The sequence below is a fragment of the Mus caroli genome, unplaced genomic scaffold (assembly GCF_978045245.1).
Source record: "Mus caroli unplaced genomic scaffold, Mus_caroli_1 scaffold_6, whole genome shotgun sequence".
NCBI lineage: Eukaryota > Metazoa > Chordata > Mammalia > Rodentia > Muridae > Mus > Mus caroli.
This window is the reverse complement of record NW_028227261.1, coordinates 119,248,273-119,262,907: the sequence shown is the minus strand read 5'-3', so window position 1 is coordinate 119,262,907 and position 14,635 is coordinate 119,248,273. Positions and strand designations below refer to the sequence as shown.

The window sequence follows — 14,635 nt, the reverse complement described above, 5'->3', positions numbered from 1 at the left end:
TATTTGGTTCTAAATTTTCTTATGTTGCAATGACTCTCCCTAATTACTCCAGAGGTTGGTGAAAGTGACTTTATACTTGGAGACTCTGCTTAATGATCAGCAAGCAAGTAAAGACTAGACCTTTTAGAGCATTTAGTTTCAGATCTTTTCCAAGAATATTTCCTATGGCACTGTTCATCACAGTACAACACAACAATTTTATAAAAGTCATTTTATATGTGTGTGTGTGTGTTTGTATTTTGCCAGGGATCAAATGTAGGATCAAGCTATGGAAGCTAGGCAGATATTCTACCACTATATCCTCAAACCCTCAGACATACTTAAAACGATTATTATTATTTTTTAAGTCCCATTCTCCTTGGCCATGCTAAGGAAAATGAGAGAAAAGGCCACATAGCCATGTTTAATTACTGGAGTTTGACAAGGACAAATGAGGGTGGGTGGCATGCCAGGCTAACGGGAAGAAGATAAAAGATGTTACCGGCAAATTTCAACATTCAAACAATCTGCCACAAATACATATAAAGTTGAGTTTCAAAACTAGAACATAAACCTTTAAAAAAAACTGTGCCTATGGCTGGCTCTGCACCCCTGGAGCCATGCCTCAGGGGTGTGCTCACTCCCTTAAGACGGCAGTTCCTGTGAGCACAGTTGCAGAAGGGATAACTTTTAAAAACTGCATATGCACAAGGCTTGCACGGATCTGATTCAGATGGGGCCTCAGTGCTGAGGGGAAGTGGCGATAAGCCCGAATGCCTAACCCAGACACGATTTCCAATTGCTATCGGGTCACAGATGAAAAGCTAACTGTCTACGTAAGTCTTCCTGGGTATACACACCACTCTCTGAGGCCAGGCCGCATGCCCAGCAGACAGGTAACACGACACAAAGTCAGTGGTGCATTTGAAAGTGCTTTACTCACAGTGCTGTCAGGGCTTCCCACTCCACCTTACATACATATTATGGTTTCCAGTTTTGTGTTTTTATGCAATTTCTGTGTATGCAAATATTGTGTCTGTGTCTATATGTGTTTCTTGAATTTCTTCTTTGGCTCTTTTCTACTTCTATTTATCTTGTCCTACTCTGGTTTGTTTTTACTTTAACTTATTTTACATTATTACTACTACTACTACTACTACTATTATTTTAGATGCCTGATTGCATCCTAATGAGAGAAAGAACAGATATGGATTTGGGTAGGTGGAGGTTCTAGGACGAGTCAGAGGAGGGAAAACCATAATCAGAATATATAGTATTAAAAAACATATTTTCAATAAAATAAACTGCATGCAATTTTACTACAAATGACTTCAAACATATTCTTGCTGATTGAAAAAGGGTGGCCAAATACTAATTTGTAGGTGTAATTAAATTTTTTTAAAATTCAAGTCTTCAGACTTATGCTGCAGAAATTTTTATTCAGTTCACTCTATACAGCTTAACAAGAATACTCATTTTCAGGCTCCTTCCGTCAAATGAATATATCCTCAGGTCCTTACCAGAAGTACCCACCCACTTTATACCGACATAAGCAAAGAGGACCTGCCACAGGCAGCATGTGATATGCACTGTACCTGATCTTCCATCCTCTCTGTGCCTTCCAAGACTATTTTCTGGACATTTTCTTGTCTTTCCTAAGAAAAAAAAATTTTACTTTAACAAATCCATTTTGATGCTCGTTCATTTTTCAATGTAGGTATGTTCTATCATGTACAGCTCACAGGAAAATACTTTTTAGGCAGGTGGGGAGACAGGATGGAGACAAGCGATTAGCCCAACAAGTTCAAGCTCTCGCACAGAACATGAAATACAATCAAAGCACCCTTTACTCTACAGTAAAGAGATAATTTAGTCTAAAACAGCCCACATAACACCTGCAGCTTCATAAGGAAATAATTACACGCTATTTAAATCAAACAAGATCGCCTTGCATCTGAGGAACCGAGGAATGGTTGTCTTAGCTTGTTTGTTTATGGGACTGGAACTCACCAGGTAGATAGAACAGGCTGGCACTGAGCTCAGATCCTTTTGCCTCAGACTAGAGCACTGGGATTACTTGTCTGTAATAGCACCTGCAGCTAAACTGTTGGAATCTAAATGATTTTTGTTAAGTATGTCAGAAATAAGGAAGGAAGTCTGCATTAATAGGTATAATAGAGAAAACTATTCTTTTAATAAAAATGCTACTTCCCTTTGTAGTAGGTTAGAGGCCTTATAAAATTAGTCATGTTTTAATGGGTTTTTAGGATTCTATTAAACTAGAAAGTGGGGAGGAGAATTAGCTTTGTTCTTTAGATATGCTGAAAATGAACAGCAATGTAAATATCAGGAGAAAACAGTATTTCCTTTAGCTAAATTTGCAAATTGAAAGGAATAACTCCCTAGAGTCTACTTGGTCCATCCTCGTTATACAAAACTGGGAGCGTGGGAAAGCAGCTTAGTTACTCAGGCTGTGGGGCTGACAGCTTATCAAAATCTGAGAATATTTATATGTTTCCACTGTTGTAAGCAAAGGACAAAGTCACACAGGAAAAGGAAAACAAGAAGGTAGAGTCAAAGCTTCCAGAACAAACTCAGACTAAATGTTTATAAGATCTTACCTTCCATTAGGATTGTGAAGACTCCAATCATGAGTGCAGGGCTTTCTGTGCCCAGGAGACACAACATAACAGCTGTCGGGTGTTAGCAGTATATAATTTCCAAAACTTAAGCGTAACTGTACCAGAAAAAAAACTTTCATTGGCCAGGCTACCATGATCAAGCTCAAAAGCCCCTTACCTTATGCATCCAGATTCTTCCTTTTCGAATAATGTGTGTTAGCCTGTCAACACACACTCTGTGAAGTGGGAGGTAGAAACTCAGCTCGGTCTGCGGCAGTATAATTGATAGTCCATAAGTGCTCCGATCTCCATTCCAGTTTCCATCGAAGATTAATGAAACAATAATTACCCCCTTTTCAGATAAGACAAAAAATTTTACATCTATAGCCCCACTCTCTGCATTTCGAAGAATTTCTCCATTTAGAGTGTGGTTGGCAAGAAAAGTTATTTCTCCATCACTGAGAAGCACTTGGTCTGTCTTTGGAGCCCAAATATGCCTTACTCTAGGACCAAGAATATTATCCCAGTAAGCAAAGGTAGCTGCCAACAAGGGTGATTCACCACTTAAAGCAATCTCGGTCTTGGCAACAGCAGGAGATGGTGGGGGGCAGATAGTCGACATCCCTGCATCCCAGGTCTCACTGCATTCCAGGTCTCACATTATCCGAACGCTTGCAATATCTAAACAGGGACATACAAAAAAACAGTGATCAGGTTCAGCCATTTAAAGATATCCATCAAACCCCAAGTGACTTAGAAAAATGTCACATACCAATAGAAGCAAAGAATGAGCCTTTATTACCTCCAAATGAACATAGCTTGTGCACAATTGTAATGATTGGATATTTGGTCTCCAAACCATTTCAGCTAAAGAACCAAACAGGAAGGGGAGGGCCCTGTGTAAGTAAATGGGACCTTAGTTACAAATACGTAAAATTAGGTCAAATGGGCCATCTGAGGGAAGGATGGGCTGTAATCCAATGACTGCTGTGCTTAAGAGGAGCGGGGAAGGAAACCTGAGAAGGAGACAGACTAAAGCAAAGCTGGTCGGCTGCACGAAGATAAAGGGCAGGGACTGGGATGCTGACCGTGGACAGAGAGAGTATCATGGACTATTGCTTGCCTCCAGAGGTGTTGAGACAAGGAAGGTTTCCCAAGAAGCCTTCAGAGGTTCATGCTCCTGACAATCACGACACTGGCATTAGGCTTGGACTTTCTAGAACGGAGGGAACAAGACACTGCTCTTTTAAGTTTCCTAGTTTGTGTTTTCTAGGTGCTCCTAGAAAATTAAAAAAAAAACAAAAAACAAAAAACCAAAAACCAAAACAAAACCCCCAAACCTGGCAGCAGAAATACCATAAAACATTAAAAAGAGGTAAGCTCAAAAAAACAGCAGCAGGGGCTGGTGAGATGGCTCAGTGGGTAAGAGCACCCGACTGCTCTTCCAAAGGTCCAGAGATCAAATCCCAGCAACCACATGGTGGCTCACAACCATCTCGTAACGAGATCTGACTCCCTCTTCTGGTGTGTCTGAAGACAGCTACAGTGTACTTACATATAATCAATAAATAAATCTTTAAAAAAAAAAAAAGAAAAGAAAAACAGCAGCAGAGCCTCAGCCCTGTCACCTCAGTGAGGTCCAGTACTGCTGCTTAAAATGACACTGAATCAGGAAGGGAGACATAAGCGAAGGTGTACTGTTAGTGCAGAGGGCAGCACAGCAATGTGAAGGGCGCGTACTAAGTTGCTAAAGTGAAAGAGTTTTAGTTACTCAGAACACAAAAGAGAAGAGCAAACAGAGCCAGACCAGAGCTAGGGTTACACATGTGGATCTTCATCCATTCAAACACAGTCAATTCTACATACTGTGTGGAAATTTGTATGCAAATTTTCTAATTAAAAACACATAATCAAAGATTTAAAGTGGAAAAAAACCATAACAAGATGGTAGGATTCATGTAAGGTAAGAGTACTGAAGGAAGCTACCTCTCTGCCTGTGTGGTTACTTTGGGAGTGAACATTAGATTAGTCACAAACGGATGTCCATGTAAATAAAAACGTCTATTTGCTCTGCTGGGCAGACCTTTCAACAGGACAGCCATCCACCGAGCTCAGTGACTGTATTCAATCCCTAAGATCCACAGAGGACGGAAGAACATAACCAATTCCCTCAAATGGTCCTTGAACCATCTGTTTTCTGTCTCTCTCTCTTTCTCCACCTTATCAAGAGTTTAGAGTCTCATGCAAAGGAGTAACTTGTATATTTAGAATGCTGAGTGAGCGTTTCTATCATATTATGATTACAGAACTTGGCAAAACACTTAACTCTAAGGAATAGTTTACCTAGAGTTTTTAAATGTTCATTTTTAATTTCAGAAATTCACTTTGGTACTAGTTACCTTTTAATATATGTCAATTAACTAGTCTGAAGAGACCATGGTTATCTAAGTTGTACAGCTTGTTTAAGATACTCTTTTGGGCCCAGTGGAGAGGGCAGCTTTCAGAAAGGGAACAGAGAATGTAATCTGAGTGGAAACTGTATTGGTGCCACTGTTGTCCTCATTAACAGCAGCAAACTGCAGGCCCAGAACATGCAAAATAAACACACAGTCATAAAACTATGTTGCAAACATATTTCTATTCCATTTTCTCCTTTTGTTTAAAAAGGTGAATAATTCTAAATACAAAAGAAAAGCCCTTCTTGAAGCCCTATTGAGCCCCAGAGCATAATCTTAAGATTTATGGGGAAACCGTTTAAGCTGATTGGGAAACTTAAAGCATTATATGCCATTTCTTTTATTTAGTCTCATCATCCCTAGGCTATCTATAAGGACTAAAGGTCATGTTGGGTTGTTTACCTTTAAATGCAGCCCATCCTCAAAGAGTCCTCCTATTCCCAGGGGATGAATTCAAAGACCCCATTGGATGCATATATATTTACTGTAAGGTATAATTTACAAAATAGGAACAAAGAGATTAATAACAAAATATAACCATTAAAAGCATACCAGAATGATAAAGAATTATATGAACATGGTCTCTTTCTGAAACATCTTATTTGATGGGACTCACTCTTTCCTGTGATAACAGGCAGTGATACACACTACAGGATAAGATGTGATTCAACAAAGTGAGGTGAGTGGCACAGGCTAGTAGGTTCCTTCTGACCTGATGGTCAGAGAGATCATTGTGGAGGTCTGGTCTTTTGCTATGCTAAATACTGGTTGCTCCCAGAGACAGCACCTAGACCCAAGAGACTATATAACCTTGCCTCCAAGTTATCCTGATTGGTGAATAAAGATGCCTATAGCCAATAGATGGGCAGAAGAGACATGGGTGGGGTTTAGGGTTGCTAGGCTTGGGGTCAGAGTAGAACCATGAGGAGAGAGAGAAAAAAACTTAAAGTGAGAAGACACCATGGGGTTAAAAAAAAAAATCTTAAAATAATGGCTATGTGGGCTGGCTGATTGAAGTTAAGAGCAGCCCAGATGAAGCACAGCAAATTATATAATGGGTTATTGGCTGGGTAATAGATATAATAGCATAGAGGATAGAAATTTGCTCAGCTCTTGTGCTGACTAAGGTTTATTATAAATATAAAGGTTGTATGTGTCTTTTATCTGGGAACTAAATGGTCAAAGGCGTGGTAGAAACTCAGGATTGAGATTCAAAATACTCAGCCATGGATCATCTGTTTGGATGATCCTAGATCACCGAGCTGGGACACACCTGATGGTTACGTGTCCGGAGGAAGAAATGGTTCGGGAGCTTCCTTCCACAGCTGAAAAGTTTTCTGCCCAATTCTTTTGAAACAAAACAAAACAAACACCCCACTGTATTGAGAAGTTGGTGTCTCTTTTGAGCTCATCCTTTTGTTGCTGCAGCAGGTATAATCCCCTGAATGACTCTATGCTGAGCTCCACCTGCGGTCTGTATTCCATAGCTCTGTCCTTTCATGCCTTTGCAATGTCACACATGGTACTGTCACTGTGTTTCTGGTCCACATTGCAGGCTGCTTCAGTTTCTTCTTCCCTTTTTTTTCTGTAGATTAGTAAAAAAGTTCTTCTAATTCCTCCTTTGTGAAAACCTCCCAGTGGCCGTCAGCATTTCTGCACGTCAAGCATGCTAGCCAAGCCTGCAGCAGCATGACTTGGAACTTCTCTGTTAAGTTTAACCTTTTTCTAGTTCACATAGATCCCTGCATCAGCGCAGCCATCTTGTGAATGGCTTGGTGACCCTCAGTGTCACCCACGCTTGCCTGGTGCCTGTAGAGGAACCTGGGTCCTCTGCAATAGCAAGCACCCTTAACCACTGAGCCATCTCTCTAGCCCCTTCAGAACTTGGGCTGAAATCTATAAATATGCCTAATACTTCCAGCACAGCCTGCTGCCATCAACTGCTCAGAACATGGTTTTCAGATTATGCCATCCACCTACAAATTCATTGTTTTAGGATTATTTATCATGTACTGTGGTTATAACTATAAAATTAATCCAACAGCAAGACCAGACCAGTGTAACTTTTTCTCCTTCATAATTTCACAGAAGATTTAGTCTTACCGTGAATCTTAGTAGTACCAGAATAGCCTCCCCCTCCAATTTATAGTGGGAATTTTCACCTTTTCATTTAAAACTACTTCATGGCTCCTCTTAAGCAAACCCAAATTACCAGTATCATTACCGCCTTGCTATGAGGCCATTATTAAATAAAATAAAGAGTAAATATAAGCTACCTTATAACTAAAATGTCTGAGAGACTGACTAGCAAGCAGGTGGTGCAATCCAGTGTGGATACAACAGACAGATGTTTGGACAAAGGAATCAACCATGTCCTGGGTAGGACACAGCAGAAGCTACAAGAAATCATCAGACTGTTCAGAATAGCACGCAGCTTAAAACTTAGAAATTGTTTATTTCAGGAGTACAGTATTTTTAGACTGTATTATTTCATGATTTAGGAATCATGAAAAAGGGGAAATTCCTATGACCTAAAATATAAAGTGTTATAGAGAAGTATAATCAGAGAAGCTGTAAGTCTGATATTACTAACACCTGAAATTAGCATTGGTGGGAACCCATATACAAATGTGGCCAAAAAATTCATTTCAACCTCACAGACTTTTGCTTATGTGTTTTCTGGCTACTTCAGAAGGTTAACATTAGCCACAGAGTCTTCTGAGAGAAGCCAGAATCCAAACCAGAGTGAGGCTACGACTCATCGCTCTATAAACTGAGTTCAGGGGTCACAAGGGCTTAATCAATACTTCCAAAAACTAATAAATTTTATTTATGTTAATAAACATGTTAACACTGTTAGTAGACTGGCACATTTGAAGCCCTTTGTTTTTTCTTTAACCCTGTGCAGAAAAAAAGAAAAAAAAAAAAAAAAGAAAAAGAAAAAGAAAAAAAAAATCAGCGAGAGCTTTATAGGCTGCTTTGAGGAAGTTCATTTGCCTACTGCTACTGTGATCAAGAATTATACCATAAGGCTTCCACTTGTGGGAAGAGGGGCAGGACAGCCATCAACCAGCCCTCTCAGCCAAACAGGAACTAACCAAGACCACTGTAAAGACAGTGGACTACTTGCCAGATCAGCCTTTGTCACTCTCTACAAATGTTCAATTTCAGCCGAAACTCACATGCATATTCATGACACCAGGACTGTGCCATCTTGCCTAGATCCAAGTTTCTCAGTCAGGCTAACCTAACACTTTGACAGTATTCACTCAACATGGGGGTCTAGGGCAGGCTCAAAAGATAGACGTTTTATCCATTTGGTCATTTTCTAAAAGCAAACATTGGATGGCCAACATAGCCAAACAGACTATTTTACCAACTTTTCAAGTTAGATTTCCATTTGTCTCCCAGAAATTTAAATGCTTGTTGAATGTCCAATCTGCAGCGCAGGCTGTAATCCCTCTTATTTTTTGTGTTCTATGAAATAAGAGCACTGTCACCTTGAGTTTCCAAGTTTCCAACTGACTCTGGGGTTTCCCCACAGTGCCAATGGTCACTGAGGTGCTAGTTAGCAGTGACTCAGACAGAAAACCCCAGTTCCTCCTTATCCACAGATTATTTTAACTTTCAGTGCCTGTAGCAAACTTTCATTCAAAAAGAGTAAAAGAAAAACGACTTGTAGGCTTTTTACGTGACATAGGTTTTTACTGTGGAGGGTGATGAAATACCTGCTTTCTGTTCCTAGGTTATGATTCACCCTTTTGTCTAGCATTGTCATGCTCTCCACACTGTCTGCCACTACTTCTCCATCCTCTTGGTTATCAGATCTGGTGTCTGCCAAGGTACCAAGGTGCCTGCATGCAGGTGAATCTTGTTTTACTTAACAGGGGTGAAGTACAGTAAGCTGCTTTGAAACACAAAGCAATCACATTCACAGGACTTTTACAGAGCAGCTGCAATGGCTCGACTTTATTATCAGTTATTTGTAATCTCTTATTGTGCCTACTTTCTAAACTTTAACATCTGTGTAAGAAATGTAGTGAAGGGAAAAAACCTATATCCACACGATGTGTGTATGTAGGCGTTTCCTGAGATTTCAGGTTATACTGGGGGCCTCCTGGAATGTCCTCTTTAACTGAGGGGAAGATTACTATATTTCAAATATTCTGATTCCATATTATTAACATAATCTCAGTCTCTCTCTCTCTCTCTCTTATATTGTAAGTTTTCCAAGTGGACTAACGATTCTATCTCAAAGTATTTTCCAGTCCCTTTTGGGCCCTTTATATAAAGTAAAAGTACTACTTAGACAGACTGTGTACCCGTTTTTCTCAACTGGTGACGAACGGGAACAGTGTAACAAGAAATTTATCCATCTGCCGGGACAAAACTCTACAAGAGCCTAATAGTCCCCACACCAGAAAGCGCAACCAATCCCTCCCAGGCAAATGCACTCCTGGCCAGACAGACCCTGTGTGGACAGACTTAATCAGTGCACTTCTCTCTCTGTGCAACTGATTACCATCAGTCAAGTGATGCCCAAGTCACAATGGTCACTTCCTTTAATAAGTCTGTACAACCGCGGAGCTGTGAGGCAACCAGGTCACGTCCCACAGAACTGGGGAACAATCTGGTAAGAGTAGAAGCCCATGTAAGTGGGCATCCGCACTCCTTGCAAACTTCTGCGAAATCCTGCCTGCGTGCTGTTCTGTCCGTCCTTACTCCATCCCACTCGCGCTTTCTCCTCCCGGGCGGGGACCCTCGGGAGACCTGACTGGGTCGCAGGACCCACCAGCTGTCGCCGGGCCAGGCCCCTGGGGCCCAGGCTTGTGGCGGTGGAGGCCGCGCTCGCCGTACTCCCGGAGGGTTCCCTCAAGGGCCCGGGAGTAGCTCGGGGTCGGGATCGGGGAGCGCGGGCGGACAGCGAAGATGAGGCCCATCCCCATCCCCTCCGCACCGCCGCGGCTCCCGCAACTCCTGCAAGGCCAAGGGCTCTTTCGCCCGGGGGACAGGGAGGAGTCCACCTCGAAGGAGAAAAAAACCCCGGTGGTACCCGGAGCCGGCCGGCCCGCGAGCCGACCGTGGCAGCAGCCCCGCTCCGCCCGCGCGTCTCACTCACCCACTCGCCGCCGCTGCGCCTTCACCGCCGGCGCAGGGACCGCAACCGCAGCCCTCTCCGGGCCCCGCCCCGGGCCCGCCCCGCCCCGGCCACGCCTCCGGGCCCGCCCCGTCGCAGTCCCGCCCCCAGTCCACAGCAGCCCCAGATTCTTCAGGGCTCCCCGATGCGGATCTCTGCAGTCTCGTTTCCTTCTTTTGTCCTTGGTCACCGTTGTGGAGTTAAGTTGCGAGCTGAGGCAACCAAAACGCACCTCCTTCGCACACCCTCCCTGGACTGTCTAGACACCACTTCCCACCTAGAAGGAAAGGGCAATTGGGATGGCTGTCACTACAAACGCCATCTTTCACGTGGGCGGAACTGGTCTCCGCTTGACGCGCCGCGGTTCCCTCGTGGGACTCCGTAAGTTCCGGCGTGGCGCTTTCACTTTGCTTTGCCAGCCTTGAGATGCCAGTGGTAGCTGGCCGGGCGGAGGCTGTCATGGGCTTTGTAGCTTTTCTTCCAAGAGCCGCTCCGGAAATGCATGGGCAGAGCTGAGCTCAACCTAGATAGATAGTGCCACCTGCGTTATCTATCTAGGTTACGAAGCGTAGTTAGTGGTTGTAAGTAGTTTTGCTTTGTTTTGTTTGGGAGTTGGCAGGTAGTGGGTGCTCAACAAATATTTAGTGAGTGAGTGGATTTCCTTTGGTCCCTATGACACGGTTAACTGCCGTAAGTCTGCGTCCACACTGTACATGTTCACTCCGCAACAAGCACAATGATCCCCCGACCCTCTGTGAGTAGTCACCGTGTTTTCTTCTAAACGTCATTTTTGCCAAATAGCACAGTGCACTTTGTTTTTTAACCTTTGGGAAAATAACACCATGACGTCTGATTGCTTGATTGATTGATTGGTTTGTAACTTTATTGTGGCTTTTCACTACAAATGAGTAGTGTTTATTATTTTCCAGCAACTTTTCATCATTTATAGGGAAAAGAAAGGCATTAATAACAGAATATCTATCAATACCACCTTCGGTAAAAATAGAACTCTCACCAGGTATTGTATGTATGCTTTTTTTTTTTTTTTTTTTTAACCTAGCAGTTGTCATTCTATCAAGTTCTTACAGTGTTTTGTACCATGGTTTTCAGATGTATATCACATAAATGAAGTATACATCTGAGAGTTAAAAATACATCCAGACACACAGAAATAGCATAGGATCATGTTTGGAAGGCTAGGGTTAAGAGTGCGATGCTGTGGGTGAGTTTGCAGGTAAGGAAGGCAGCTGAGTGAGGCTAGTCAGCTAATGCACAGCACGAGGAGTAGACGTTTATACTATATCCCACACTGAAAAACTGAAAAGTTCCTAGGTAGGTGTTAGGTACTAACACACACACACACACACACACACACACACGTGCACGCACACGTACACACACCTGCATGCACACTTAAGATAATTTGCTTGTCTGTAGTAAGCCAGAGCTATCAATGTAATTGATTGGGTCCGTTTTCTGTGATTCCAGAGCCCACTAGGAATAGAAGGTATTTGTTTGGTGTCCTCTTGAAGTAAGCCCTTCTTTAAAACCTGTCTGTGGTGAGTCAAACTAACATAACATTACACTTCAGCATAAGACTGGAACTTTGAAGGAATATACGAATATACCTTCTCAGTGGTTTTTTTTTTTTTAACTTCAAAATTTTGCCTAGAGACAAAAACAGTGTCCCTCAAATAACTTATTTTGTGTAATATCAGTCCTAGAATACATGTTTTATTTAAAAAAAATAATCAAACCAAGAAAGGACTAGGGATGTAGCTTCGTGGGTAGAGGGCTTGCCTAGCATGCGTGACTCCCTGGGTTTGGTCCCTACCATATTCCTCTCTTTTGCTCTCTTTGGAGAAAAATAATGAAACATCGAGATCTAAAATATTGTTAACCACAAGAAATGAAATAAACCATGATACAACTTATATTTTGTGATCAATGAGTGGAGACTTTTTCCTTCACATCAGATGGAACAATTACTTAGGCATAGGTAAAGTAGCTTATATATTTTAATTGGATTAAAAAGTAGCTAACTTTTATTAATCAGGAAGAAAATAATAAGTACGTATGCTGGTCCATAATTGTTGTATTGCCTGAAAGGTGTAAGGGAGAATACATCTTTCCTCCAGAGAACCAAAGAGAAAATGATGCTAACTGTATGTAGAAATATGATCCATGTTATTGGTGTGGTAGATTTTTAACCCCTGTCCTCTCAAACTTTACAAATAATCTACCTCAAATAACTCCAGGCTCTAAGTGAAAATATGATGGCTATATCTATATCTCCAGGGCTGAAAGTGGAGGGCATTTGGCAGAGGGCTTGCCTACCACATACTGGTTTACTCCCCAATACTAAACGAACTGGCGAGATGGCAAACACCTATAATCTGAGACAGGAGGATTAGAAGTTCAAGATTATCCTAGGCTACACTACATGCTGAAGGCTATCAAGGGGGCGGGGGGATCCCATTTAAAGAAAGAAAGAAAGAAAGAAAGAAAGAAAGAAAGAAAGAAAGAAAGAGAAAGAAAGGGAGTATCTCCCCAAACAAGACCTGAGAACTCTATCTCCTATTTCCAACCAGAACAACACCTTTAAAGACCCGATATAGAAAAATGTGAGCTATCATGTTTCACTAATGTTCAGTCATGCAGACACTCCTCGATAAGGGGGATTTCTAAAGCAAAATAAGAGGTTGGGCTCTGTAACCACAACAGATATTAAGTATTGTCTCTGCTTTAGGTTAACCACGGAACTGGACAGTTCTTCACTTCTTGGTGACTCAGTGTTCACAGTGCTAGCTTACTGTGGGGGCTTAAAGGAGGGAATGGAGAGAGTGGCCAGTGTGACCCTTAGGTAAGACTGTGTATCCATGACAAGGGCATTTTGTTCCCCTTGTGTGTGGATGGCAGAACACCCACAGAAAGCAATGGCTGCAGCCCTTCTAATAGGAGTGGAAGTGACTCCCATAGGTACATTGCACTCCTCTGACAGTCCCTTCCTCTGGGGCTTCCTTGCCTGACCCCACAGGAAGCTGGTCAGTGCAGTCTTTTAGCAGGACACTGTTGCTCAGCAGCAAAATAGCACGCCTAGTAATCTGTCACCTGGTTGCTGTAAGGTTTGTGTGCAATCAAGCGAACTAGAAAATTAGATCAGTACATTCTAGAAGTGATGGTTTTACTTTCATTTTTTGGTAACTACTCAGATATAATAAATACAGTAATAAATGACTTACAACCCTCTTACACCCTACACGTATTTATAACTCCAATAAATATGTCAGAACACGGAGAACCTTCTTGCTTCATCAAAAATGCTAGTTGTCAGGAAGGCTTTTCTCCATTTTCTCTGCTAATATGTTTCAGAAGTGTGATGTGCATTGCTTCAGGGCTGGAACCAAGGGCTTGTTGATTAGCTCCTACTTACCAAGATTACAGGAAATTAGTTGTGACTGAGACTGTCATGTGAACTATTTCATGACAGACACGGATGAAGAATATTGCTATATAAACCACAGCCCATTTCATTTCTCTTAGGAAATGTAATTTTATGTGGTTGCTTCCTTATTCACTGAAGACTTAATAAATATGCATTTTATGATATACTGCCTTCATTTGAAATACGAATAGAATCTTGGTGTGTTGAGCCAGTAGGACGAAATGATATAGAAAACCCTTGAGTTTCTGTTTAGAGCCAACACTTTATAATCCTAACAGCACATGATACTGCTTCAGTACTATAAAAAAAAAAAAGTCATTAGGACACAATACACATTTCTTTTCTGCTTGTCCTTGGACTCGTGATTTTATGAATAACGTCCTTAGTGAGTGAGAGGAATGTCATCCTTGACCAGGTGTTAGACCCTGTTCTTCCACATTGCTGCTGCTGTGCACCTTACCTTTATATGTAACTATTTCTAAGGACAGAAGCTGGGCTGGAGACTTGGCTCAGCTGTTAAAGGACATAACCAAAAACAAACAAACAAACCCAAAAACCAAGAAAACCCACCAAAAACCAAAAAAAAAAAAAACAACCCAAAAGCAAACACAAACAAACAAAAAAACCAAATAGAGTCTCAGGGGTAGGAATATACCTCATAAAACATAGGAAATCAAAAACATCATCTTAAATCTTAGATGTTAATGCACAATCATAAAGAGAATATGAAATTGTGTTTCTTTAGAAGAAGAGATAATTTGTGGTTGTACATGTCTAATACTTGGATAGACCAGAGATGCGGCCAGCAGTGCAAGCTGATAGCGCTGGTCCCATGGGGAGGAGACACAGCAGTAGTGCACACTCTCCAACCACACACTTCTCAGGCCAGCTCCAAATGTGCTCCCGAGCATCTCTGTCAAGTGTCACCATCTATCTGCAACCATCAGCCGTTCTGCAGTTTATGTTGATATTTTATTGTATTTAATGGGGCTTAGTA

At 41.8% G+C, this 14,635-nt stretch overlaps 1 protein-coding gene and 1 long non-coding RNA gene across 4 annotated transcripts in view; one reads left to right on the top strand and one right to left on the bottom strand.

Moving 5' to 3' along the window:
• The window catches only part of C9orf72 (C9orf72-SMCR8 complex subunit), a 33,352-nt gene extending 23,104 nt beyond the window's left edge, over window positions 1-10,248 (bottom strand). Inside the window, exons 1-4 of one of the 3 annotated variants that reach the window (XM_085839430.1) lie at window positions 10,176-10,199; window positions 5,459-5,540; window positions 2,779-3,281; window positions 1,575-1,634 (exon numbers count right to left, since the gene is read on the bottom strand). In XM_085839430.1, coding sequence (XP_085695556.1) covers window positions 1,575-1,634; window positions 2,779-3,222 — 504 coding nt within the window. In that variant the 5' untranslated portion in view covers window positions 3,223-3,281; window positions 5,459-5,540; window positions 10,176-10,199. Of the gene's footprint in view, window positions 1-1,574; window positions 1,635-2,778; window positions 3,282-5,458; window positions 5,541-6,329; window positions 6,603-10,175 lie in introns of those variants that run through there. The other 2 variants (XM_021160142.3, XM_085839431.1) reach the window with 2 other exon arrangements.
• Window positions 10,249-10,621: 373 nt separating this feature from the next.
• On the top strand, window positions 10,622-13,213 carry LOC147004390 (uncharacterized). The gene is made up of 3 exons (XR_015047258.1): window positions 10,622-10,947; window positions 11,682-11,752; window positions 12,943-13,213. It is a non-coding gene; the product is annotated as an uncharacterized LOC147004390 (long non-coding RNA).
• Window positions 13,214-14,635: the final 1,422 nt, after the last annotated feature.